Source organism: Hyperolius riggenbachi, chromosome 11, assembly GCF_040937935.1.
Source record: "Hyperolius riggenbachi isolate aHypRig1 chromosome 11, aHypRig1.pri, whole genome shotgun sequence".
NCBI classification, from domain to species: Eukaryota; Metazoa; Chordata; class Amphibia; order Anura; family Hyperoliidae; genus Hyperolius; species Hyperolius riggenbachi.
In genome coordinates, this window is record NC_090656.1 from 144,570,374 (window position 1) to 144,596,931 (window position 26,558).

The 26,558-nt window shown below is 47.7% G+C and overlaps 1 protein-coding gene across 3 annotated transcripts in view; it reads left to right on the forward strand.

Annotated features, from left to right (window-relative positions):
- VEGFB (vascular endothelial growth factor B) overlaps nt 1–26,558 on the forward strand; it is a 582,522-nt gene that overhangs the window by 214,753 nt on the left and 341,211 nt on the right. For all 3 annotated transcript variants that reach the window (XM_068259421.1, XM_068259419.1, XM_068259420.1), the window contains exon 4: nt 26,274–26,470. In XM_068259421.1, coding sequence (XP_068115522.1) covers nt 26,274–26,470 — 197 coding nt within the window. The remainder of the gene's footprint in view (nt 1–26,273; nt 26,471–26,558) is intronic.

Sequence of the window (26,558 nt, forward strand, 5' to 3'; positions counted from 1 at the left end):
AAGCCATTTCTAAAGCTTTGGGATTCCAGCGAACCACAGTGAGAGCCATTATCCACAAGTGACAAAAACATGGAACAGTGATGAACCTTCCCAGGAGTGGCTGGCCGACCAAAATTACCCCAAGAGCGCAGAGAAAACTCATCCGATAGGCCACAAAAGACCCCAGGACAACATCTAAAGAACTGCAGGCCTCACTTGCCTCAATTAAGGTCAGTGTTCACAACTCCACCATAAGAAAGAGACTGGGCAAAAACGGCCTGCATGGCAGATATCCAAGGTGTAAACCACTTTTAAGCAAAAAGAACATTAAGGCTCGTCTCAATTTTGCTAAAAAAACATCTCAATGATTGCCAAGACTTGTGGGAAAATACCTTGTGGACCGCCGAGACAAAAGTTTAACTTTTTGGAAGGTGCGTGTCCTGTTAAATCTGTCGTAGAAGTAACACAGCATTTCAGCAAAAGAACATCATACCAACAGTAAAATATGGTGGTGGTAGTTTGATGGTCTGGGGTTGTTTTGCTGCTTCAGGACCTGGAAAGCTTGCTGTGATAAATGGAACCATGAATTCTACTGTCTACCAAAAAATCCTGAAGGAGAATGTCCGGCCATCTGTTCGTCAACTCAAGCTGAAGCGATCTTGGGTGCTGCAGCAGGACAATGACCCAAAAGACACCAGCAAATCCACCTCTGAATGGCTGAAGAAAAACAAAATGAAGACTTTGGAGTGGCCTAGTCAAAGCCCTGACCTGAATCCTATTGAGATGTTGTGGCATGACCTTAAAAGGGCAGTTCATGCTAGAAAACCCTCAAACAAAGCTGAATTACAACAATTCTGCAAAGATGAGTGGGCCAAAATTCCTCCAGAGCGCTGTAAAAGACTTGTTGCAAGTTATCGCAAACGCTTGATTGCAGTTATTGCTGCTAAGGGTGGCCCAACCAGTTACTAGGTTCAGGGAGCAATTTCTTTTTCACACAGGGCCATGTAGGTTTTGAGTTTTTTTTCTCACTAAATAATAAAAACCATCATTTAAAACTGCATTTTGTGTTCAATTATGTTATCTTTAACTAATGGTTAACGGTTTTTGATGAACAGAAACATTTAAGTGTGACAAACATGCAAAAGAATAAGAAATCAGGAAGGGGGCAAATAGTTTTTCACACCACTGTACATGTGCCCATTCCTCTTCATGATCATTACCTTGCTGCGGTGAAGGGGCTTGTGTATCACAATGAAGTAATGACCGACGGCTATATGAGTGTCTCGGGGGGGAGGGGCACACCCAAGATAATAAGGTCGTTGCTTCATTGTGAACAGACCAAATTTTATCAGCTGGACAGCAGTTACTGTTGTTCTATCATTGAGCTACCACAGCCCGGCGACCATATATGCTGGAAAACACCACGGCCTGCACTCTCACCATGGTGTGCACCAATCCAGTACGCCCGTCACTACACAAACAGCTGTTTGCGGTGCATTACACAATGAGTTTGGTGTGTCAGTGTGAAGCAGTACTCTAATTACACTACCTGATTGATGTATACACATGCAAGATGTTTTAAAGCACTTTAGGCCTGCAATTTAGCATTTAATGTGATTTCTGCCCTTAAAACGCTGCTTTGCATCAAATCCAGATTTTTCCCCGGGACCTTTGGCGTCTATCCCACTTTGCCATGCCCCCCTCCAGGTGTTAGACCCCTTGAAAATTCTTTTCCATCACTTTTCTGGCCAGCATAAGTGTTTCTAGTTTTCAAAGTTCGCCTCCCCATTGAAGTCTATTGCGGTTTGCGAAAGTTCGCGCAAACTAAACTTTTGTGGAAGTTCGCGAATCCGCCGAACTGAACATCGGAGGTTCGGGCCGGGTAATTATCCGGTCTACACAACCAATTAATTATATCATAATTTTTTTTCGCTTCAGTGTCTCTTTAAGTTAATCACTGGCTGGCTAGCTAAATACAAGTATCAAATACAGTAATATAGCAATAAAATGAATGAAAATGCTGTGTTTTGCACTAAAAACGTGCTTGCTGTTTAACAATATGGCCTGGAGATACTCTCAGTCCACAGAGTCTAGCAAGGATGGAGCTCCTGCAATGGCCGCCGCTTTATATACAGAAAGGGAGGGCAGAGCCTCCCCTCTTATGATTGGTTACTAGGGCCTAGGCTGGGGGCCTCTGATTGGCCCAGTGATGTCATTTCCCCCACCACGGATTCCGACTCGTGATCACGGCCGTGATCACGGTTAGAATTCGAATAATACCGTCTTAATCCGTGATCTGAATCCATGATCGGGGCCGATCACGGATTCCAATCACGATATCGGAAGCGGTAAAAAGGCCTTATGATCACGGATGAATGCAATGAATGGGAGGGTGCTACATGCAATTGGCATCAAATATTCTTTACAGACTGGCTATCGCAGTCCAAGTTGTATCGTCCTGAGTGTGTGCTTCAATGGCCGACATTTACCCACCTTGCAATTAACCCAGCAAGCACCCACATTGTGGTTTGCATCACCGGATCTGTCAGCCTTAGATGGGCCCGTAATTGCCTCTGGGGTATTGGCCACCCCACAGCCTCCAATTGAAAAGTCAACATAAATTCTGCTAAAGGGCCCTTTTCCATGGGCAATAGGCATGTGATGCGGCTATCGCTTCCCATTGCATCACTTCCACTCCCGTTCGTGTCACTTGCGCATCTCCCGATGCAGAAATGTATAGGAGGAGATGGCGGGCAGATGCAACTGTGCGAGCATCTGCAGCATGATGCAGATTCTCTGATCGCTCCGCACTGCTCCACATAACCACCATGCAGTGGAAACTGTTCCATTGCCGTGCATTGGTTTCAGTACAGCCGCGATGCGTCTATGTAGCACCGTGTGTAGTGGAAACGGGACCAAAGTCTGTTTGAATCCTCAAAAAGACCAAAAGAGGGTTCTGGAGACGTAATAAAAAGATGTTCATTACTGCAGAATCAAAATAATTTGTTGACAAAATCTACAGAGTATACCCAGGCAACAAATGTAAAAGGTCCAGCACAATCCAGCAGAGATGACAGCAACACATCTATAGGCAGTTCCCTCCTGGAGTCCTCAATCACAGACCTCAGCACCCAGGGTAGCCCCATCAAAGCTGTTCTCTGTAATGTCAAATCGATAAACAAGAAGACAGCAATCATACATGACCAAATGTAACATTCTCTGGAGATGCAGCTGCGGGCAGTCAGGATGCTCCCGCAGCTGCTTCGGTTTCTGTAACGATTCGGTGTAGCAACACAGATGTCTGATTATTAGGTGATCTGCAGTATCACCAATAATCCAGATGCTATACCTGATTATGTGGTGATCTGCAGAATCACCAATAATGCAAGTATAGCTAGCAGAGATACTGTGTAAATAGTGCTTGGTGCAAGAGTACGTAATGGTTAGATAGGCCTTGCCAGAGGGATGGAAGGTCTACCTGAAACAGTAATAGACTAGTATGACAACAACCTCACCAGAGGAGCTGGTGGGTTCTAATTATAACAGTAACTGTATAGTTTGGCTGGACCTTCCAGAGGAGCTGGTAAGGTACTATCAGTAACTGTAATTATATAGTTTGGCTAGACCTTACCAGAGGAGCTGGTAAGGTACTATCAGCAACAGTAGCTCACCAGTGGCAAGGGCCCACTGGTGAGTAGAAAGGTCGGACAGGCTAGGTTCGGTAACTGAGGTAGATGCAGTACAGAATCAGAAGGCAAAAGCGTAGTAGGTATTCAGGCAGAGGTTCAGCAACGGGGATCAGATGGGCAGAGGTACTGAAACATTAAAGCGGAATATAACCCTGCATTTCAACTTTGCTCTAAAACATTATTTACAGCATATTATATGCAAAAAGCATTTTTTTTTTTTACTAGACCAGCATTGGAAGGGTTAAACACAGAGGTTTAAAGTTCCGTGGAGAGATATGCAGAAGTTCAGATTGTTACATTCTATTTAGTTATATGTATCTATTAAGAAATGTTACACACTCTTTGGCTGTCCTCCAACTCCTTCTCAGTCAGAGAGATGAGTCACATTCAACACTTAGATACATTTATCTAAACAAAATGTATCTATGTCAGCTTCGGATGCATCTGCAGAAATCTCCAGGAACTTTAAAGCACTGTGTAACCCTTCCAATGCTGGTCTAGTAAAAAAAAATGCTGGTTGCATATAATATACTGTAAATAATGTTTTAGAGCAAAGTTGAAATGCAGGGTTATATTCCACTTTAAGCAGAAGCAGGGTCAGAGATTAGCCAGAGTCATACACAGAATACCAATAATACAATAATACAACAGCCCTAGTCTTGTGTGAAATCCCTGGTTTCCTCCCAGATCAAAGCACACTGGATACTAGTCTAAGGTCTGAGCGCTCACACGAAAGTATTCGCAACAGCAGACAGTTTGCAAATGGGAGTGAGAGGCTTAAGAAGCAGAGGAGACCCCACAGCCGTGCCCACAGTAATCAGCCAATCCTGAGCGGCGTGAGTCTCCTCTGACGTCAGCCAACCAGCGGGTCAGCTGACGCGCCTCCTCCTAGCATAAAGGTCCTGTCTACGCGCGCGGCCGCGCGATACTGCATCCCTCTGTGTAATTGACAATTCCGTCCTCAGCATGCTAGACACCGGCGAAACGGAAAAGCCTTCCGAGCAGGGAACCGAGGCGGCTGCGGATGCACCCCGCGTGCCTGTTGCCGCAAGCCCGGCAGATGTTACAGTTTCCTTGTCGGGCATTTCATCCGTTCCTCCGGCATCTAGCACGCCGAGGACGGGACTGTCAGTGGCTCATAGGGTTGCTTTGTCACGCGTGCGCGCGCACAGACAGGACCTTTATGCGGGGAGGAGGTCTGCTGACGTCAGAGGAGACTCACGGCGCTTCCGATTGGCTGATGGGAGTGGGCGTGGCCGAGGGGTCTCCTCTGCTTCTTAAGCCTTCTGGAGTCACTCGCAACTAGTGTTGGGCGAACAGTGTTCGCCACTGTTCGGGTTCTGCAGAACATCACCCTGTTCGGGTGATGTTCGAGTTCGGCCGAACACCTGACGGTGCTCGGCCAAACCGTTCGGCCATATGGCCGAACTAAGAGCGCATGGCCGAACGTTCCCCGAACGTTCGGCTAGCGCTGTGATTGGCCGAACGGGTCACGTGGTTCGGACCCGAACGCGCTCTGATTGGCCGAACTGTCACGTGGTTCGGGTAAATAAATACCCGAACCACGTCATATCTCCGCCATTTGTCTGTGGGTTTAGCTTTGGGTAGGCAGGCAGGGTAGTTCGCGCTCCAGCCACGCTAGCCAGGGTCCCCCCCAGTCATTGTGTGTCACTGCTGGGAACAGTAGTACACCGCTCGTTCAGCCACACTATATAGCATTCTGTGTACTGTTCTGTGTCTGCTGGGAACAGTGGTACACCGCTCGTTCAGCCACACTATATAGCATTCTGTGTACTGTTCTGTGTCTGCTGGGAACAGTAGTACACCGCTCGTTCAGCCACACTATATAGCATTCTGTGTACTGTTCTGTGTCTGCTGGGAACAGTAGTACACCGCTCGTTCAGCCACACTATATAGCATTCTGTGTACTGTTCTGTGTCTGCTGGGAACAGTAGTACACCGCTCGTTCAGCCACACTATATAGCATTCTGTGTACTGTTCTGTGTCTGCTGGGAACAGTGGTACACCGCTCGTTCAGCCACACTATATAGCATTCTGTGTACTGTTCTGTGTCTGCTGGGAACAGTAGTACACCGCTCGTTCAGCCACACTATATAGCATTCTGTGTACTGTTCTGTGTCTGCTGGGAACAGTAGTACACCGCTCGTTCAGCCACACTATATAGCATTCTGTGTACTGTTCTGTGTCTGCTGGGAACAGTAGTACACCGCTCGTTCAGCCACACTATATAGCATTCTGTGTACTGTTCTGTGTCTGCTGGGAATAGTAGTACACCGCTCGTTCAGCCACACTATATAGCATTCTGTGTACTGTTCTGTGTCTGCTGGGAACAGTAGTACACCGCTCCTTCAGCCACACTATATAGCATTCTGTGTACTGTTCTGTGTCTGCTGGGAACAGTAGTACACCGCTCGTTCAGCCACACTATATAGCATTCTGTGTACTGTTCTGTGTCTGCTGGGAATAGTGGTACACCGCTCGTTCAGCCACACTATATAGCATTCTGTGTACTGTTCTGTGTCTGCTGGGAATAGTGGTACACCGCTCGTTCAGCCACACTATATAGCATTCTGTGTACTGTTCTGTGTCTGCTGGGAACAGTGGTACACCGCTCGTTCAGCCACACTATATAGCATTCTGTGTACTGTTCTGTGTCTGCTGGGAACAGTAGTACACCGCTCGTTCAGCCACACTATATAGCATTCTGTGTACTGTTCTGTGTCTGCTGGGAACAGTAGTACACCGCTCGTTCAGCCACACTATATAGCATTCTGTGTACTGTTCTGTGTCTGCTGGGAATAGTGGTACACCGCTCGTTCAGCCACACTATATAGCATTCTGTGTACTGTTCTGTGTCTGCTGGGAATAGTGGTACACCGCTCGTTCGCCACTGTATAGCATTGTGCTCTGTGTCGCTGCTGGGAATAGTGGTACACCGCTCACCCGTCACTGTATAGCATTGTGCTCTGTGTCGCTGCTGGGAATAGTGGTACACCGCTCACCCGTCACTGTATAGCATTGTGCTCTGTGTCGCTGCTGGGAATAGTGGTACACCGCTCACCCGTCACTGTATAGCATTGTGCTCTGTGTCGCTGCTGGGAATAGTGGTACTGTATAGCATTTCTGTACTGCCACTGTACTGCTGCCAGTCAGCGTGTACTGTAAGGATAAGTGAAATGAGGAAGAAATCCGGTGAAAGAGGGAGGGGCAAGGGAAGAGGTGTTTCCCCTGACGGTTCACGTACAGGCCACAGGGGAGCACCCAAGAAAACCCACTCAATACCGCCCATGTTGTCCAGGACAACAACCCTCACAAATCCAAAAGAACAGGACCAGATAATTACTTGGATGACCTCTCAAGCGTCCAGCAGTGGGTTAAGCAGCACCAGCACATCACGCACGAGGTCCGAGTCCTCAGCCAGTTACAAGGAGCCAGTGGGCACAAAGCTGACACAACCGGCAGCGACACCACGCACACAACTGCCAGATAACCAGTCCGATGAATTACCTCAGGACACAATGGGGTATTCGCAGGAGCTATTCCCAGCCCAACAAACTTCCACCTTTCAAAGGTCAATGGAGGAACAGCCAGAAATGTTGTGCCTGGATTCACAACCGTTAACTGTGGGAAATGCACCGCGCACTGAAATACAAGGCGAGTCCGAAGAGGACTCGGAAACCCAAATCCCAGAGCAATTTGGGCAGGAGGGGTTGCAATTGCAGGAGGTCGGCCGACAAGATCTGGAAGACGACGTTGGAGTGTGCTGCGCAGAGGTTGTTGTGGGGAGCTCTACTCCACGGCGGTGGCCCACAATGACATATGACGAGTTTGAGGAGATGGAAGAGGAGGGTATGGACAATGTGGACAGAGACCCAGATTTTGTTTGTGAACGAGAACATCGCCGTCGTAGCAGCAGCACAGATGAGTCTGTTGAAGAACACACTGCTGCACGAGTTCGCCTTGTGCCACAAGGTAGGCGGCGCGCAATTTCAGGCACCACAAGCGTGGAAGTTCAAGTGAGAGGCAAAAGAGGAGCAAACAGAAATCGCCAGCAAGGAGGCAGGTGCTCCAAAGTCTGGGCTTTCTTTGAAGACTGCACTGAGGATGTTACCATGGCGATTTGCAAGGTGTGCAAGACCCGCCTGAGCAGGGGGAAAAATATTAACAACCTCTCCACCACCAGCATGAGCCGTCACATGCTATCCAAACATCCCACTCTTTGGGCAAACGCGTCAGGACAGGGTACCAGAAACAACACTGCCTCCCTTGGGTTCACCAGACCCGCCTCAGCAGCAGCAGTAGCCCAGCCATTGCGTGGTTCACAACATTCACAAACATCAGACGACGCTGACACTGTCACTTTCCGGAGTAGTGCTCTTGAGGTCTCCCAGTGTTCATCAAACACAACAACCAACAGCCCTTCCGTGTGCAGCGCTACGGTTCAGTTGTCTGTGTCGGAGATGTTTGAGCGCAAGAGGAAATTGCCAGCAAATGACCCCCGGGCCGTGGCAGTAACAGCCAGCATAGCCAAGCTTCTGGCCTGCGAAATGCTGCCATATCGATTGGTGGAGACAAACAGCTTCAAGGGCATGATGTCAGTGGCCATCCCACGTTACGTGGTTCCCAGCCGCTACCACTTTGCACGCTCTGCAGTGCCTGAGTTGCATGAGCACGTGGTCAGCAAAATAACCCGAAGCTTGAAGAATGCCGTTGCCTGCAAGGTTCACCTCACCACTGACACCTGGACGAGTGCGTTCGGCCAGGGTCGATACATCTCCCTTACCGCGCACTGGGTGAACCTTGTGGAGCCTGGCAGCGATTCCTCACCTGCTACGGCACGGGTGTTGCCCACACCACAAACAGCTGCACCGCCGTCCCTCCCACTGGATAACAGCAGCACCTACCTCTCTGACTCCTTCTCCTCCAACGCATCTCAAAGCTGTACCTCATCCGGAAACGCTAACCCAGCAGCAGTAGGATCGTGGAAGCAGTGCAGCACAGCTGTTGACATGCGTCAGCAAGCGTTGCTGAAGCTAATCTGCCTTGGGGATAAGCAGCACACAGGGGAGGAAATTTGGAGGGGAATAAAGGAACAGACGGATTTGTGGCTGGCACCGCTGGACCTGAAACCGGGCATGGTTGTGTGTGATAATGGGAGTAATCTCATTCGCGCTTTAAGGTTGGCTAAGCTGACACACATCCCTTGCCTGGCGCACGTGATGAACCTAGTAGTTCAGCGGTTCCTGAGGACATACCCAGGCATGCCCGATCTGCTGTTGAAGGTGCGTCGAGTGTCCAAACATTGTAGAAATTCCAGTACTGCTTCGGGGGCACTCGCCAAGATGCAGGAGCGCTTCAATCTCCCCCACCATCGCTTGCTGTGTGATGTCCCTACGCGCTGGAATTCTACGCTGCACATGCTAGCCCGCTTTTGCGAGCAGAAGAGTGCAGTGGTCCAGTACATGACGGCGCAGTACCGAGGCGCATCCGGCCAGCTGCCAAGCTTCTGTGGATCCGATTGGGCCAACATGTTGGACCTCTGCCAAGTCCTCCAAAATTTTGAGCAATCCACGTTGCTTGTGAGCAGTGACAACTCTTCAGTCAGCATTACCATACCACTGCTGTGTTTACTGAAGAGGTCGATGTTAAAAATCAAGGAAACAGCTGTCATGATGCAACTGGGGGAATCTGAAGGAGAAAACGATCAGCGTGATGGTACCAACATCAGGCCATCCGCCTCAGGGAACGCTGGCCCCAGCAGCTATGACGAAGAAGAGGAGGAGGAACAGCTGGAGTTGGAGCAGGAATTTCATGCCACCACTGACGAGGGCCAGAGCGGTGCACGTTGGACTTCCACAATTCAACGCGAATGGTCAGCAAAAGCAGACCAGGAGGAAGGTGACGACTATGATGCATCACAACAACTATCACAACGCTCACAAGAGGATGATGAGGATTCTGGTAGGACTCTGGCACACATGGCTCAATTCATGCTAGACTGCATTGAACGTGACCCACGCATTGTGCGCATTCTGGACAACACCAATTACTGGGTTTATACCCTTCTGGATCCACGGTACAAACACAATGTTCCAAAACTGCTTGAAGAAAGAGTCAGACAGGTCAAAATGGAAGAATACCAGCAGGCCCTTGTGGAGACTTTAGAGAGGAGATTGACATCCTCCCCCTCCTCTAGCCAGTTGTACGCAGACAGACTGACTTCCGCAAACCCAGGACGACCAGGAGGGCAGCAAACAACGCAAGCCGCAGCTAGTACCCAAAAGGGAATGGTATCGGCAGTGTCCTTGGAGTGGGAAAATTTTCTGACACCCATGCAGCCGCAGCCCACTGAACAGCAAGCGTGCAGATCCACCTCCAACACCGATCGCCTGGAGAAGATGGTCAAGGACTACATGTCAGATGGCGTAGCTGTGTCGAACCATCCATCTGCACCCTTCAACTATTGGGTATCGAAGCTAGACACCTGGCACGAACTGGCAATGTACGCAATAGAGGTGCTGGCTTGCCCGGCAGCCAGCGTTATGTCGGAACGCTGTTTCAGTGCTGCCGGAGGCATCGTCACAGATCGGCGTATCCGCCTCTCTACAGAAAATGCAGACCGTCTGACTCAAATTAAAATGAATCAATCCTGGATTGGAAATGACTACGCAACACTCCAGGACCCCAACCAAGTAACATGACCAATGAACATCTGGGATGGTGTTGCGTTTCCGGGCCCTGTTTATTGAACCTCTCATCTGTATTACATTTATGACTGCATGGCGGCAAAAAGCATTGCTGCTATATCCGCACGCTTTTTGTCCACATGCAAGGCCTGGGTTGTTGTGTCTCACAAAGCGTGGCTGTCATGCTCACCAGCAGGCATTCCGTCTGGCGAGGCTTTGCTTCGTGCAGATGAACTCCCAAAGACGCAGACACGCAGGATATGATGCAAAGTGATGTTTTATTTACAGTGAAGGTATGTACATCAACATTATTCAAAGTAGATTCCAGACCGTGCAGGAACAGGCATGCAACATTATGTTCATGAAGCAACTTGACAGGAGTATTTACCCAGGCAATATTAGTAAGTTCAAGTCCACCAGCAGGTATGTAGTTATTCATCCAGAATACAGCATACAGGACAAGAGCAAACACACGGGCTATAACTCCAAGAGGTCAGGCAGAACTGGAGCAACCAGACAGATATAATTCCTAGGACTCAGGCAAGACAGGAGCAGGAACTGAGGCTGCACAAGCAGGGAGGACAAACAATGCGACAGCACAGGCTGCTGGGAAGTCTGGATCTTAAGTACTCTGCTAACAAGGCCCTCACCTTGCAGGTGTTCAGACACTCCCATGTAATCTCACTGCAGCAGGACTGAGCCAAATGCAAAGCCAGCCCATAACTGCAGTGAGAAACAGAACTGAGAATCCTTGCACACACACATGCAATTCCATTGCAGCAATGTGCAGACAAAAACCGATGGGACAGTCAGCCCATCACTGCAATGACAGGCAGAACTGAGAATCCTCACAGACTTGCATACAATTCCATTGCAGTAATGTGCAGACTGAAGCAAATGCAGAGTCAGCCCATCACTGCAATGACAGGCAGAACTGGGGATCCTAACATTACCCCCTCCTTTAAAGGCACACTCCGGGTGCCTACCAAACATCAGGACAAACAGAAACATCCCAAAACCAGACACGCGTTCAAACACCACATCAGGATCATTTCTGCCAAAGCTATGCCCAATAGAACCGGAACCTTCAGAGCGATGCCCATCTGAACCGAAACCTTCAGAGCAATACCCATCTGAACCGAAACCTTCAGAGCGATGCCCAGTTAACCCGGAACCTTCAGAGCAATGCCCAGTTAAACCGGAACCTTCAGAGCGATACCCAGCTGAACCGAAACCTTCAGAGCAGTACCCAGCTGAACCGGAACCTTCAGAGCAATACCCAGCAGAACCGAAACCTTCAGAGCAATGCACACTGCCAACTTGACCTACAGAGCCAAGTCCTACTTTCTCTGAAATCTCTAGAAACCCCTCAGAGTCATCCAGAGTTCTCAGTGTAATGGAGGATTCCTCAGACATTCCATTCGGTCCACCAAGACCTATGGAAGTACCCAAAGAGACCCCAAAACCTGATTTGCAAGACATGGCAACTGTGTCTGAACAAGACAGGTCAGTAGTAGTGTCAGAGCATGCTGGGGCATGAGCAACTGCTGGGCATGCCGGCTTTAGAGCAACATCTGGGCCTGTTGAAGTACAGACAGCAATTGGGCATACAGTCACAAGGGCAACATCTGGGCATGCTGGAGCGCAGGCAGCGACTGGGCATGCTAAGACAAGGGCAACATCTGGGCATGCTGGAGCGGAGGCAGCGACTGGGCATGCTGACACAAGGGCAACATCTGGGCATGCTGGAGCGGAGGCATCAGGGCAAGCTATGACATGACTGATACCTGAAGTACACAGAGTGTTAGAGAAATTGTCACAATTGGGGAACTCAAAAAAAGATTGTTCACCTTCCACAAATTCTGTAGACATCAAATCAATAACTGACTCAACACTGGACTGGGAACTGCTGGACAGGGAACTGCTAGACAGAGAACCACCGGAGAGGGGACTGCTAGACTGGGGACCACTGGACGGTGAACTGCTGGACGGTGAACTACTGGACAGGGAAGAGCTGCTGGACAGGGAAGAGCTGCTGGACAGGGAAGAGCTGCTGGACAGGGAAGAGCTGCTGGACAGGGAACACAAAACTCCTCCATTCATAATATCAGACACAATTTCATTCTCCAACTTGGAAACATCAAGAGGTAAAGTCCCATGCTCTTCGTATGTGGCCCAAGCTGATACCAACTCAGCCTTCACTGACTCTGACACAGTGTCGATACCTTCAGAAACGGTATGCACAGGTACGGGCCCAGTGACTGTATGTACTGGTATAGTGCATTCTGAGACCGGCACAATCATTCCTCGGATTGGCTCTGACTCACACCTGGTGCACTCAAACTCAGTACTAGCTGGTATAGGTTCAGACTTGAGAAACTGAGAGACATGTTCTATTTTACCTTCCAGATCAGAGCTTACAAGAGATTCAAGAACAACAATATCACTGGAAGGGACACACTTAGACTGGGAAACAAGATCATCATCATCATCAAGAACAGATTCATGGCTAAACCTAGGTGCAGGCACTGTGTCTGTACCCATTGGCAGGTGACCTACCAGCACTGAGCCTGTCTCTTTATCGACTGACTCCGGCATGGCATTGGTAGCCGTGGGTTTAATACAGACTGGCCCTGGCACAATTAATGATTCAAAACTGAGCGACATTAATGCATCAAGATTACACATAGGTATAGGCTCTGTGTCTGTACCCTTATACATGGCATCCACCTGCTCTGGCTGGCTCTCCTTAATGAGCAGCACTGGCTCGGCACATGTGCTCATAGTTTGGGTACAAACTGGCCCTTGCTCAATTGCAGATTCAAAACTGGGTAACATTAATTCAGGATTACACATGAGTGTAGGCTCTATGTTTGCACCCTTAGACATAGCATTCGCCTGCTCTGGCTGGCTCTCCTTAACGAGCAGCACTGGCTTGGCACATGTGCTCACAGTCTGGGTACAAACTGGCCCTTGTACTGACACAAGTTTAAACACAGAAACATTTTTATCAGAGTTCACATTAGAAACTTGGCATAAACTTTGATCAGGCTGTAAAGTATCGGCCAGCTCAGACTGGCAGGACTGCGACTGGACAAAGTTCAACTGGGCAGATGTGGCAAAGAAAGTTTGTGATGCTGCAGACGGAGTAGGACTTAAAGTATCATGAGACTGGTACTCTATTGCAGTACATAGTGAGTCTGTAGTCAGGGAAACAAGATGCTGGGTTTCCACAACAGCAGAACTAGATGACAAAGTCTCTGGCGTAGACAAATTGGCAGATAAAGGTTGTACTGCAGAGTTCAACACTTGGGTACTAGAGGCAGATGAAGCAGTAGGTAACTTATATGGTTTTCCAGTAGGTAACTTATATGTTGTTCCAGTGCTATACCATGAAAAGAAACGGTCACATGGATGCATAGAGCCTCTCAATCTGTAAGCACTTGGAACAGCAAGAACATGGAACATGTGGAGCGCAAACCGGCTGAAACGAGAATTGCATAATGTAACAGAGCTATAGAACTTGAGGCGTTTTTTTTACTTCAGAACTGGAGTCCGGAACAGAATGAAGTAGATGCATAGTAACAGAGTCCATTTCCTTAGATGATGGTGGAGATGCATCTTTATTCAACAAGGTTTGATCGGTGGTTGCTATGGACAACGGAATTACTGGTGTTGAATTTACCACACTTTTAATCTCTAAAGCTTGGGATGAGTAAAAAGTAACAGTTTGAAGATCCTTTTTAGCAGACTGTGATACGGCAGTATTTAAGAATTGGTTGGTGGTTGCTAAGGGCAACGGTAACACTGGGTTTGCAGATTCAGCACTGTTCTTAAGCACAGAATCCAGACAACATTGTGATGGGTGCAATGGAGACGTTAGAAAGTCTGTTGCTACTGGCTGCAAGTCAGTTGAAGTATTTTTGTTTGCAGTTGCTAACGGCAACCGTATTGCAGAAACTGAAGTTTTACATTTTTTCATCTCAGGACTGAGTTTAGTATCAGACTGAACTGGATGCATAATAGTTTGAGGAACAGTTGCAGCAAAAACATCAGTTTGAGAAACTTTGCTTATTGTTGCTATAGACAATGGATCAACAGAAGCTGGAGTTGAAAAAACTTTTTTCACAGGGTTAGATTCAGAACAAGGTGATGCATGCATAGCAGTTTTTACCTCTGACATGGAGGAACCAGCATTTTGATAACTTAGACAGGTGGTTGCTACTGACAATGGATCATCCAGTACTTGATTTGCAGAGGAAGAAGTTGCAGAATCATTAACATGCTGAGTAGATGCAGATTGACTTGGCATGACAACAGTAGTTTGCTGAATAACATCAGATGCAATACACAGTTTATGCACAGGAGAGAGTTTAGCAGACTTTTTTACAGGTCTTTTGAATGTCCCAGGATTGTCTGCCCTAAATGGACAAGCAGAAGTTTTAACTGTGGGTTCAGGCACAGGTTCAGATCCATCTTGCAGAATTAGTTTCACTGCACCAACTGAACTTTTAATAGATTTCTTTGATTGACAAGACTTGGTTTTAGATTTTTTACTTTGTCTTTTTGATGGTTTAGCAGAGACAAGGTTTCTGATTTGCATGAGGGCTGCAGCTGATTGTATAGGTTCAGAAGAAATTAATTCATCAAAGGTAGCACGAGGAATTGTCTTTCCTAACCAAACAGCACAAGCAAAATTCAAAAACTCCACAGGAACATTTACAAAACTGTCAGAGAAGTTCAAAGTTTCAAGGGCCCAATCGAGCAATTCACCCTCAAATAGGCAATGAGAAATCAATGCAGACCAGGTAGTGTGTAGTGACAATCGAACAGCAGGCACTTGAAATAACTTTTGCAGTTCAGCACAAAACTCCAGAAACAACACAGAATCAAGTCTATTGAATTTTCTCTGAGGAATATAATCATACCTTCCGTTGTCCTGAGATCTGCTGGGAGTCGTTGTGGGCTGTCGCATTCTGTCATGCTCACCAGCAGGCATTCCGTCTGGCGAGGCTTTGCTTCGTGCAGATGAACTCCCAAAGACGCAGACACGCAGGATATGATGCAAAGTGATGTTTTATTTACAGTGAAGGTATGTACATCAACATTATTCAAAGTAGATTCCAGACCGTGCAGGAACAGGCATGCAACATTATGTTCATGAAGCAACTTGACAGGAGTATTTACCCAGGCAATATTAGTAAGTTCAAGTCCACCAGCAGGTATGTAGTTATTCATCCAGAATACAGCATACAGGACAAGAGCAAACACACGGGCTATAACTCCAAGAGGTCAGGCAGAACTGGAGCAACCAGACAGATATAATTCCTAGGACTCAGGCAAGACAGGAGCAGGAACTGAGGCTGCACAAGCAGGGAGGACAAACAATGCGACAGCACAGGCTGCTGGGAAGTCTGGATCTTAAGTACTCTGCTAACAAGGCCCTCACCTTGCAGGTGTTCAGACACTCCCATGTAATCTCACTGCAGCAGGACTGAGCCAAATGCAAAGCCAGCCCATAACTGCAGTGAGAAACAGAACTGAGAATCCTTGCACACACACATGCAATTCCATTGCAGCAATGTGCAGACAAAAACCGATGGGACAGTCAGCCCATCACTGCAATGACAGGCAGAACTGAGAATCCTCACAGACTTGCATACAATTCCATTGCAGTAATGTGCAGACTGAAGCAAATGCAGAGTCAGCCCATCACTGCAATGACAGGCAGAACTGGGGATCCTAACAGTGGCCTTCTCCTCCTGCGCCTGCTCCTGTTCCATCACGTCTGCTGCTGCTGGGTTAGCGTTGCCGCGTGGTCCCTGTTTATTGAACCACTTATCTTTATTACATTTATGACTGCATGGCGGTACAAAGCATGCTATCCGCACGCTTCTTGCCCTCATGCAAGGCCTGGGTTGTTGTGTCTCACAAAGCGTGGCCTTCTCCTCCTGCGCCTGCTCCTGTTCCATCACGTCTGCTGCTGCTGGGTTAGCGTTGCCGCGTGGTCCCTGTTTATTGAACCACTTATCTTTATTACATTTATGACTGCATGGCGGTACAAAGCATGCTATCCGCACGCTTCTTGCCCTCATGCAAGGCCGGGGTTGTTGTGTCTCACAAAGCGTGGCCTTCTTCTCCTCCTGCGCCACCCTCCTCCTGTTCCATCACGTGTGCTGCTGCTGGGTTAGCGTTACCGGTCCCTTTTCCTGGAACCTCTTATATGTATTACATTTATGACTGCATGCCGACAAAAAACATGTTACCTGTGCAAAGAAAACAGACATTTCCCGCATTTAAAAGACAGTTTTCCCTTTGAAACTTTAAAATCGATTTTCTCAAAAACTATAAGCTCTTTTTGCTAATTTTTTTTTCCTCTTGTACCCACTCCCAAGGTGCACATACCCTGTAAATTTGGGGTATGTAGCATGTAAGGAGGCTTTACAAACCACAAAAGTTCGGGTCCCCATTGACTTCCATTATGTTCGGAGTTCGGGTCGAACACCCGAACATCGCGGCCATGTTCGGCCTGTTCGGCCCGAACCCGAACATCTAGATGTTCGCCCAACACTACTCGCAACTTGTCTGCTGTTGCGAATACTTCGTGTTAGCGCTCAGACCTTAGACAGTATCCGGTGTGCTTTGATCCGGGAGGAAACCGGAGATTTCACACAAGACTAGGAATTATTACTATTATTGTATATTGCTTGATATTCTGTGTTTGACTCTGGCTCACTTCTGACTTTGCTTTCGATTCTGTACTTTCGCCCATCTGATTCTGTTGCTGACTCTGCCTGATTTATCTCTATCCTCTTGCCTGCCGATTTTGTACTGTATCTGCCTGTCTGTTGCCGAACCTATCTGTCTGACCACTCCACTCACCAGTGAGCCCTTGTCACTGGTGAGGTTCTTTACTGATAGTACCCACCAGCTCCTCTGGTGAGGTTTTGTCAAACTGATCAGTTATACAGTTGCACCAAGCACTATACATGTCTGTATTTACCTGTTAGCTATACTTGCATTATTGGTGATTCTGCAGATCACCACATAATCAGGTATAGCGTCTGGATTATTGGTGATACTGCAGATCACACAATAAGCAGACTCCTGTGTTGCTACACCAATCGTCACAGAACAGCAGACCAAAATGTCGATGGAGGCACTGTGCAGTCATGTTGAACTCTTAATCACGACTGTTAACCATTTGAACTTCACGGTTAACACCCAACAGACTTAGATTAATCAACTGTCTGAGGTGGTGCGCACCCTTCAAGCACCTTATGCATCAGTGCCATCCCCTGTTGTTATGGAGCCCAGAATGCCTCCCCCTGAAAGGTTTTCTGGGCACAGGTCTGATTTCCAGAACTTTAAAAATCATTGCTTTTCCTATTTTGAGTAATGCCCTTCGTTTTCAGGTTCAGAGAGTCAGAGAGTTACTTTTATAAAGACGTTATTATCTGGGGATTCACAGACATGGGCCTACAGTCTCCCCACTGGTCATGAGGCCTTAGATTCGGTTCAGGAATTCAGGACATAATACTGTTGAAACATACGCTGCAGAATTTAGAAGGTGGGCGGTGTCGGCCAGATGGGGTCAGGTTGCCTTACTAGATTGTTTTTTATCAGGATTATCTGACGCTGTTGCTGATCTTATGTTGACTCACCCAGATCTGTGGATGATGCGATCTCATTAGCTGTAAAGATAGATCGCCGAGTTTGCTATCAAAGGCAAACTCGAGGTAAAGTGCCAGTAAGATCCACCCCCATCACATTTTCTGCTACTACTCCTTCTCTTCCTCAGGATGAGCCGATGCAAATCGGACAATCTAAGTTGTCTGAGATAGAGAAAAATAGGAGACGCACTGAGAGACTCTGCCTATTGTGCCAAGAAGGTTACCTCTCAAAGAAAATCGGTTACTGCTCCCGTGCTCTATCACCTGGGAAGATCAAGTCTTATCTACCCAGGCCTTCATAGACTCGGGTTCTGCAGCCAATTTTATTGGCTATGATTTTGCTGTTAAGTTTGATTTTCCCCTTATTTCCTTGGGTCGTCGAATTGTCGTTACTGCAGTGGATGACTCAGCACTGCAGGGGAAACAACCCCTTTCACAGACTCCTGTATTGTTATGTCAGGTGGGGGCATTGCATAAAGAACAGATACAGTTCTTTGTTCTCAAAATGGCTACTTCCACAGTGATCCTTGGTATGCCGTGGCTTCAAAACACTCCCCTCAGATCGACTAGAGTTCCAGACAATTGTTGAGCTGGTCCTCCTTTTGCCATCATCATTGTATAGAGAAAGTCACGGTATGCGCTACCGAGGTTCAAGTGGAGGGGTTGCCTACTCAGTATTCTGACTTTGCTGATGTCTTCTGTCCCAAGGCGGCAGACAAACTTCCCCCTCATCGAAGTTTTGACTGCCCCATTGAGTTGAGATCAGGTTGCATGCCCCCTAGGGGCCATTTATATAACCTTTCTGGGCCTGAGAAACTTGCCATGCAGGAGTATATTAAAGAAAACTTGGCCAAAGGGTTCATCCGTCCGTCAAGGTCCTCAGCCGGGGCTGGTTTCTTTTTTGTACAGAAAAAGGACGGTGGCCTTCGACCATGTATCGATTACAGAGAGTTGAACAAGATTACTGTGAAAAATCGTTATCCTCTCCCTCTGATTGATGACTTATTCTCTCAGATTACAGATGCAGGTGTCTTCTCTAAACTCGATCTCAGAGGGGCATACAACCTGATTCGCATAAGAGAGGGTGACGAGTGGAAGACGGCGTTCAACACACCCGATGGGCACTACAAGTACCTTGTTATGCTCTTCGGGTTGTGCAACGCACCCGCCGTCTTCCAAGAGTTAATCAATGAGGTTTTTAGAGAGGTCCTGGGGCGGTTTGTCCTCGTCTATTTAGATGACATACTCATTTTTTCATCCAATTTAGCTGAACACAGGGAGCACGTAAAGTATGTTTTAAGGAAGCTACGACAAAATTCCTTGTATGCTAAACTCGAGAAATGTCTTTTCGAAGTTTCTGAAGTTCCCTTCCTGGGGTACATAATCTCCACTGCAGGACTCTCTATGGACCCCAAGAAGGTATCTGCTGTCCTGGAGTGGCCACAACCTTTAGGGTTGAAGGCACTCCAGCGATTCCTTGGCTTTGACAACTATTACAGAAAATGTATCAAAGGGTTTTCTTCTGTGGTGTCACCTCTCACTGAGCTCACCAAAACGGGGGCAGATACCTACAATTGGTCAGCAGAAGCACAGTCTGCATTCTCATCACTTAAAAAATTGTTCTGCTCCACCCCCATTTTGAGACATGTGGATCTTTCTCTCCCTTTCATTGTTGAGGTGGATACTTCAGAGATCGGGGTTGGGGCTGTACTGTCTCAACACTCCGGTCTGCAGGGCAGGTTGTGCCCGTGCGCATTTTTCTCTCTGAAGTTTTCTCCCGCTGAGAGAAATTATGATATCGGGAATCGAAAACTGTTGGCCATCAAACTCGCTTTTGAGGAATGGCAACATTGGCTCGTAGGGCTGAACATACTATAACAGTCTATACCGATCACAAGAACTTAGAGTATATTGAAGGGGCCAAACGTCTCAGTCCCAGACAGGCTCGCTGGTCCTTGTTTTTCATGAGATTCAGATTCATTATTACCTACAAACCAGGTAGTAAAAACATTAAGGCAGATGCATTGTCTAGATGTTTTGAGCCCGAGACAGTACAGCCCTCAAACCCTGAAGGCATCCTTCCCGAGAAAGTGATCCTTGCTGCTACTGAGACTTGGGAGGATTGGGCATCTACTTTGAGCCCTTATCAGCAGGAGGTCCCTGAAGGGAAACCAGATGGGGTTCTGTTTGTGCCACTACAGTTCCGATTGAAAATTCTCCATGTTTTCCATTCTCACAATAACGCAGGGCACCCAGGGGTTGCCAGAATGCAGGAGCTGCTGGACAGATGTGTCTGGTGGCCATCTATTGTGTCTGACTGTAAAGAGTTTGTTGGAGATTGTTCTGTGTGTGCCAGGAGTAAGCCGTCCAGACGGGCTCCTGAAGGTACTCTACAGTCACTGCCAGTACCTGAGCAACCATGGACCCATCTGTTTATGGACTTTGTGGGTGAACTGCCCAGATCTGAAGGGAAAACAGTCATTTGGGTGGTAGTCGTTAGGTTCAGCAAAATGGCCCATTTAATTCCCTTGGACGGACTTCTCTCTGCACAAGAACTGGCAGAACTCTTCATTCACCACATTTTCCGGTTGCATGGTATCCCGGAGAATGTATTATCAGATAGGGGAGTCCAGTTTGTCTCCAAGTTCTGAAGGGCTTTCTGTCATCATCTGGGTATGAACCTGTCATTCTCCTCCGGCTACCACCCGCAGACTAATGGGCAAACTGAAAGGGTTAACCAGTCCCTTGAGCAGTTCCTAAGGTGCTATGTGGCAGATGCCCAGTTGGATTGGGTGAAATTTCTACCATTCGCAGAGTTTGCGCATAATAATTTAAAGAGTACCTCCTCGGGTTTTTCTCCGTTCCAGGTAGTAACGGGGAGATCACCCAAATTCTCTCCACTGCCAGTGGTGTCGTCTCCTTTCCCTGCCCTGAAAGAGTGGCAGGGAGCTTTGAAGGAGATTTGGATTATGGTCAATAGGAACTTAGAAAAGGCCTTTCAGACCCAGAAAAAGCAGGCAGATAAGAGCCGGTCTGTGGAGTGGGAATTTGCACCAGGTGACATGGTGTGGGTTTCTACCCGGCATTTGGCATTAAAGCAGCCCTCTGCGAAATTGGGCCCCAGATTTATAGGTCCATACCCGGTGTCCAAAAAGATTAATAGTGTCACATATGTTGTTTCACTGCCTTCCAGTATGAGAGGTGTTAAGTCATTCCATGTGTCTCTGTTGAAGCCTGCTGTGCATGTGGATTCCTCTCTCTCCCCCCCGTGGTGATTGATGGGGAACCTGAGTATGAGATTGAGCAGATTTTGGACTCTCGGGTGGTGCGGAACTCCATACAGTACCTTGTTCACTGGAAGGGGTATGGGCCTGAGGAGAGATTTTGGGTGCCGGGTCATCGCATGCATGCGGAAGAACTTAAGGAAAAGTTTCATGACTTGCATCCTGACAGGCCAGGTAGACCGTGTCCGGAGTCCACGCCTGAAGGGGAGGTACTGTAACATTCTCTGGAGCTGCAGCTGCGGGCAGTCAGGATGCTCCCGCAGCTGCTTCGGTTTCCTTGTCGGGCATTTTATCCGCTCCTCCGGCGTCTAGCACGCCGAGGACGGGATTGTCAGTGGCTCATAGGGTTGCTTTGTCGCGTACGCGCGCGCATGCACAGACAGGACCTTTATGCAGGGGGGAGGCGCGTCAGCTGACCTGCCGGTCGGCTGACGTCAGAGGAGACTCACGGTGCTTCCGATTGGCTGATGGGAGTGGGCGTGGCCGAGGGGTCTCCTCCGCTTCTTAAGCCTTTTGGAGTCACTCGCAACTTGTCTGCTGTTGCGAATACTTCGTGTTAGCGCTCAGACCTTAGACAGTATCTGGTGTGCTTTGATCCAGGAGGAAACCGGGGATTTCACACAAGACTAGGAATTATTACTATTATTGTATATTGCTTGATATTCTGTGTTTGACTCTGGCTCAATCTGGCTTCGCTTTCGCTTATCGATTCTGTACTTTCGCCCATCTGATTCTGTTTCTGACTCTGCCTGATTTATCTCTATCCTCTTGCCTGCCGATTTTGTACTGTAACTGCCTGTCTGTTGCCGAACCTATCTGTCTGACCACTCCACTCACCAGTGAGCCCTTGTCACTGGTGAGGTTCCTTACTGATAGTACCCACCAGCTCCTCTGGTGAGGTTTTGTCAAACTGATCAGTTATACAGTTGCACCAAGCACTATACACGTCTGTATTTACCTGTTAGCTATACTTGCATTATTGGTGATTCTGCAGATCACCACATAATCAGGTATAGTGTCTGGATTATTGGTGATACTGCAGATCACACAATAACCAGACTCCTGTGTTGCTACACCAATCGTTACACCTAATAGGAGTCTGCTGATCAGGCCTGCCTAACTGAAACCTGACTTTCTGAACATGCAGGGCCCCACCCTGAAGGCTGCAGAGCCAATCAACTATTTTGTGATACACTGCAAAAGGCGTTCTGCAGGGGTGAAGGTGTTGCACCAGAGGCGTAACTAGACTTATTTGGGCCCCCCTGCAAAATGATAGCATGCGGCCCCCTTGGTCCCCAAACCCCATGCAGGTCACATGATCGGGAGCCTGCGAATGGCAGCAGAGAGTGTTCTGCTGTGAAGCAGTGTCTGGAAGCAGGAAAAAACTACACACACTTCCTCTATTCTCTACTCTGCATGGCAGGAAGAGGTGACGGGGCGGGTTTTGTGAGCAAAAGGGACGTTTTTTTCGCTAATTGGCTGCACTAGCGGTTGGGGAGAGGGAAGAGGGACCCCCAAAGCCCCTAGGCCGCCCTGCGATTGCAGCGGTTGCAGGGGTGATTGCTACGCCCTTGGGTTGCACTTTGCTTTAGATCTGCATTGAAAATTAGACCACTTACTGTAGGATCTGGCAATTCATTTGAATGCTTGGGGGGGCAATTTTTGGCTGAGAAAAACATAAACATATTGCTGATCTACCACCCACCAGGAGAGGGCTCAGCCTTCCTTAAGGAATTTGTGGAACTCCTGTGCAACCTAACACTTTAACACCCTAGATTGATTGTTCTTGGAGATTTCAATACATGGATCGACTCGAACTCTTCACAATTAGGAAGGGAGCTACCCCGTGCCATAAATTAACTGGGCCTCTCCTAAGCAATTAGCTCTGCCACTCACAAGAATGGTCACATTCTAGAACTGTCAACCTGGTCTGTCAATAGCCAGTGTGAAAATGAATTCTGTTGTCTGCAGAGACCATCACACCATCCACTTCTCCCCTTCAATACCAGCTGCCAATCACCAGTTCAAGAATCAAATATAATATCACCGCTTAAAAGGCCTAACACTGCAGCATATCCAAGATAACCACAGCTTTGATGCATTGACAAATTCCAGCTTGGACCCTGATGCTCTGGTGTTTACATACAACAAATGTGTGTCCTCCACCTTTGACACCATTGCTCCTCTGCGCACCAAACATCTTACTCCACACGATCATGCACTGTTGTTTGACAACTATAAAAGAGCTGAAGAAACAAGGCCGCAAACTTGAAAGAATGTGCCGCAAATCTCAATCCCCAGCAGACAAACATGCCTTAATCCTCCACTTGAAGAACTACCAACAGGTAGTAGTCACCAAGAAAAAGTCATCCTTTCTTTCACAAGAGATTGAAAATGCAGTTAACAAATCAGCCCAACTGTCCCGCACAGTGGAAAATCTTTGCAACCCGGCATGCCAAAAATCTGATATCCAGGCCCATATGCAATTCCCTTTTTCTCCTGAGTTTTCTCCTACGTGATATTTTTAAACTAGTTAATAGAGATGGCCCGAACCTCCGATTTTCGGTTTGCGAACCTCCAGCGAAAGTTCGGTTTGCGTGAACTTTCGCGAGCCGCAATAGACTTCAATGGGGGGGCGAACTTTGAAAACTAGAAAAAATTATGCTGGCCACAAAAGTGATGGAAAAGATGTTTCAAGGGGTCTAACACCTGGAGGGGGGCATGGTGGAGTGGGATACATGCCAAAAGTCCCGGGGAAAAATCTGGATTTGAAGCAAAGCAGCGTTTTAAGGGCGGAAATTAACATTGAATGCTAAATTGCAGGCCGAAAGTGCTTTAAAACATCTTGCATGTGTATACATCAATCAGTGAGTGTAATTAGAGTACTGCTTCACACTGACACACCAAACTCACTGTGTAAGACACCGCAAACAGCTGTTTGCGTAGTGACGGCCGTGCTGGTCTGGTGCGCACCATGGCGAGAGTGCAGGCCGTGGCGGTTTTCAAGCCCATATGGTCGCCGTGCTGTGGTAGCTCAATGATAGAACAACAGTGACTGTCCAGCTGATTTGGTCTGTCCACAATGAAGCACAATGAAGCAACAACCTTATTATCTTTGGTGTGCCACCCCCCGAGACACTCATATAGCCTGCGGTCATTGCTTCATTGTGATACGCAAGCCCCTTCACCGCGGCAAGGAAATGATCACGAAGGGGAATGGGCACATGTACATGCCTTTTGTTTTGTTGTTGCAGCTGCAATGCAGTCAGAAAAATTAGGCAGGCTTGTACACGCACCATAAAAATTAGTATAGCGGCCGATAAAAATTAAGGAATCCACCTGGAGTCCTGGACCCTGTTGGTGGTGGCGGAGAAGGCAAGCGGCCTGCAGGCAGAGATGCTGTGTGTGGGGACTGACTTAGTCTTCGGGCGGGCAGTAGCCCTCCAGGATCCATGCCTCATTCATTTTGATAAAGGTCAGGTACTGAACACTTTTGTGACTTAGGCGACTTCTCTGCTCAGTGACAATGCCTCCAGCTGCGCTGAAGGTCTTTTCTGACAGGACGCTTGAGGCAGGGCAAGACAGAAGTTGGATGGCAAATTGGGACAGCTCTGGCCATAGGTCAAGCCTGCGCAGCCAGTAGTCCAAGGGTTCATTGCTGCTCACAGTGTCTACATCCACACTCAAGGTCATGTAGTCGGCTACCTGCTGGTCCAGGCGTTGGTGGAGGGTGGATCTGGAAGGGCTAAGGCGAGGCATTGTACTAATGAATGTCCGCATGTCCAACATCACCATGAGATCACTGGAGCATCTTGTCCTTGTCTACGTGGACATGGGAGAAGGATTACTGTCAGTGGTACCTTTATTGTGTTGTGCTGTGACAACACCCTTATACGCATTGTAAAGCATACTTGCCAGCTTGTTCTGCATGTGCTGCATCCTTTCTGCCCTCAGGTGAGTTGGTAACATGTCCGCCACTTTGTGCCTATACCGAGGATCTAGTAGTGTGGCCACCCAGTACAGGTCATTCCCCTTGAGTGCACAAAGTTGGATCCAGGCGTACTATTCATCTCCTCTTGCTCTTCCTCAGTGACGTCCTCTTCCTCCTCCCCCCAGCCACGAACAATACCACGGGACCGTTGAGCAGCACAAGCCCGCTGCAACGCCTGCTGTGGTTGTTCTTCTACCGCCGCCTCCTCCTCCTCTTACACAGAATCACCTTTCTTATCATCCGAGTCTGACTCCTCTTCCCCACACGACTCTTCCTCCTCCTCCCGCAGGTGTTGAGGAAACATCTGGTTCTGATGAAAATTGCTTCCACAACTGTTCCTGCTGTAACTGTTCCTTTTCACGCTCCTCCACAGCTTGATCCACCACTGTACGCACGGCACGCTCCAGGAAGTAAGCGTACGGGATCAAGTCGCTGATGGTGCCTTCACTGTGACTCACCAGGTTGGTCACCTTCTCAGCTCCTGCGAGAACTTCTTTTTGCTATGTCTAAGGAGCGAGTTTATGCTCTGATATGCATGAGCTGAAATACCAGTGTCTGGAATTGTTTGTTAAATTTACACAGTGTTTTTTTTTTTTTATATAGACAATTAGGGACAGATACACAGATTTTTAAATGTATGTTTTGCCAGACTATAGTTGTTCTTTAACATGGTATTAGTAAATACGACTCGCTGTTTTCTACTGGTAAACTAATACAGTACTTTGTGGGCAATTATTGGACTCAAAGGCAATATTCTTGGATAACATTTGAAAAGGGCCGTATAACATTATTTGATATTGGATGTCATTTGTTTGATTGGATTTCTTTTTTTATTTTTAAGTATATACCGGTACTTCTCCTCTGATCACATAGAGATGGATTTTTGTAACAAAAAGAATAGTTTTTACAGGTTGTATACTAAGGCTGCTCCTGTTTCATGTCTTTTTCAGGGCGGCCCTGGACGGATATTTATAACCGCAGTAAGTGTCAGCCACGATGGGTTCTTCTGAATCTTCTTAGTGAGTTCCCACAGTTTTCAGAATTCCTCTTCTCGCCTTCGTGTATAACAGTTCAGCGTTGTGCTGGCTGCTGTTTGGATGAAGCTCAGAGCTGCTTTCCTTTACAGTCTAAGAACATCAAAATGGAGGTGATTATAACCATCATTTGGATTCTGCACCAACAACTCTACTTAATCTAAATGTCTCACTCATTAGATCTAAAACATTACATAACAT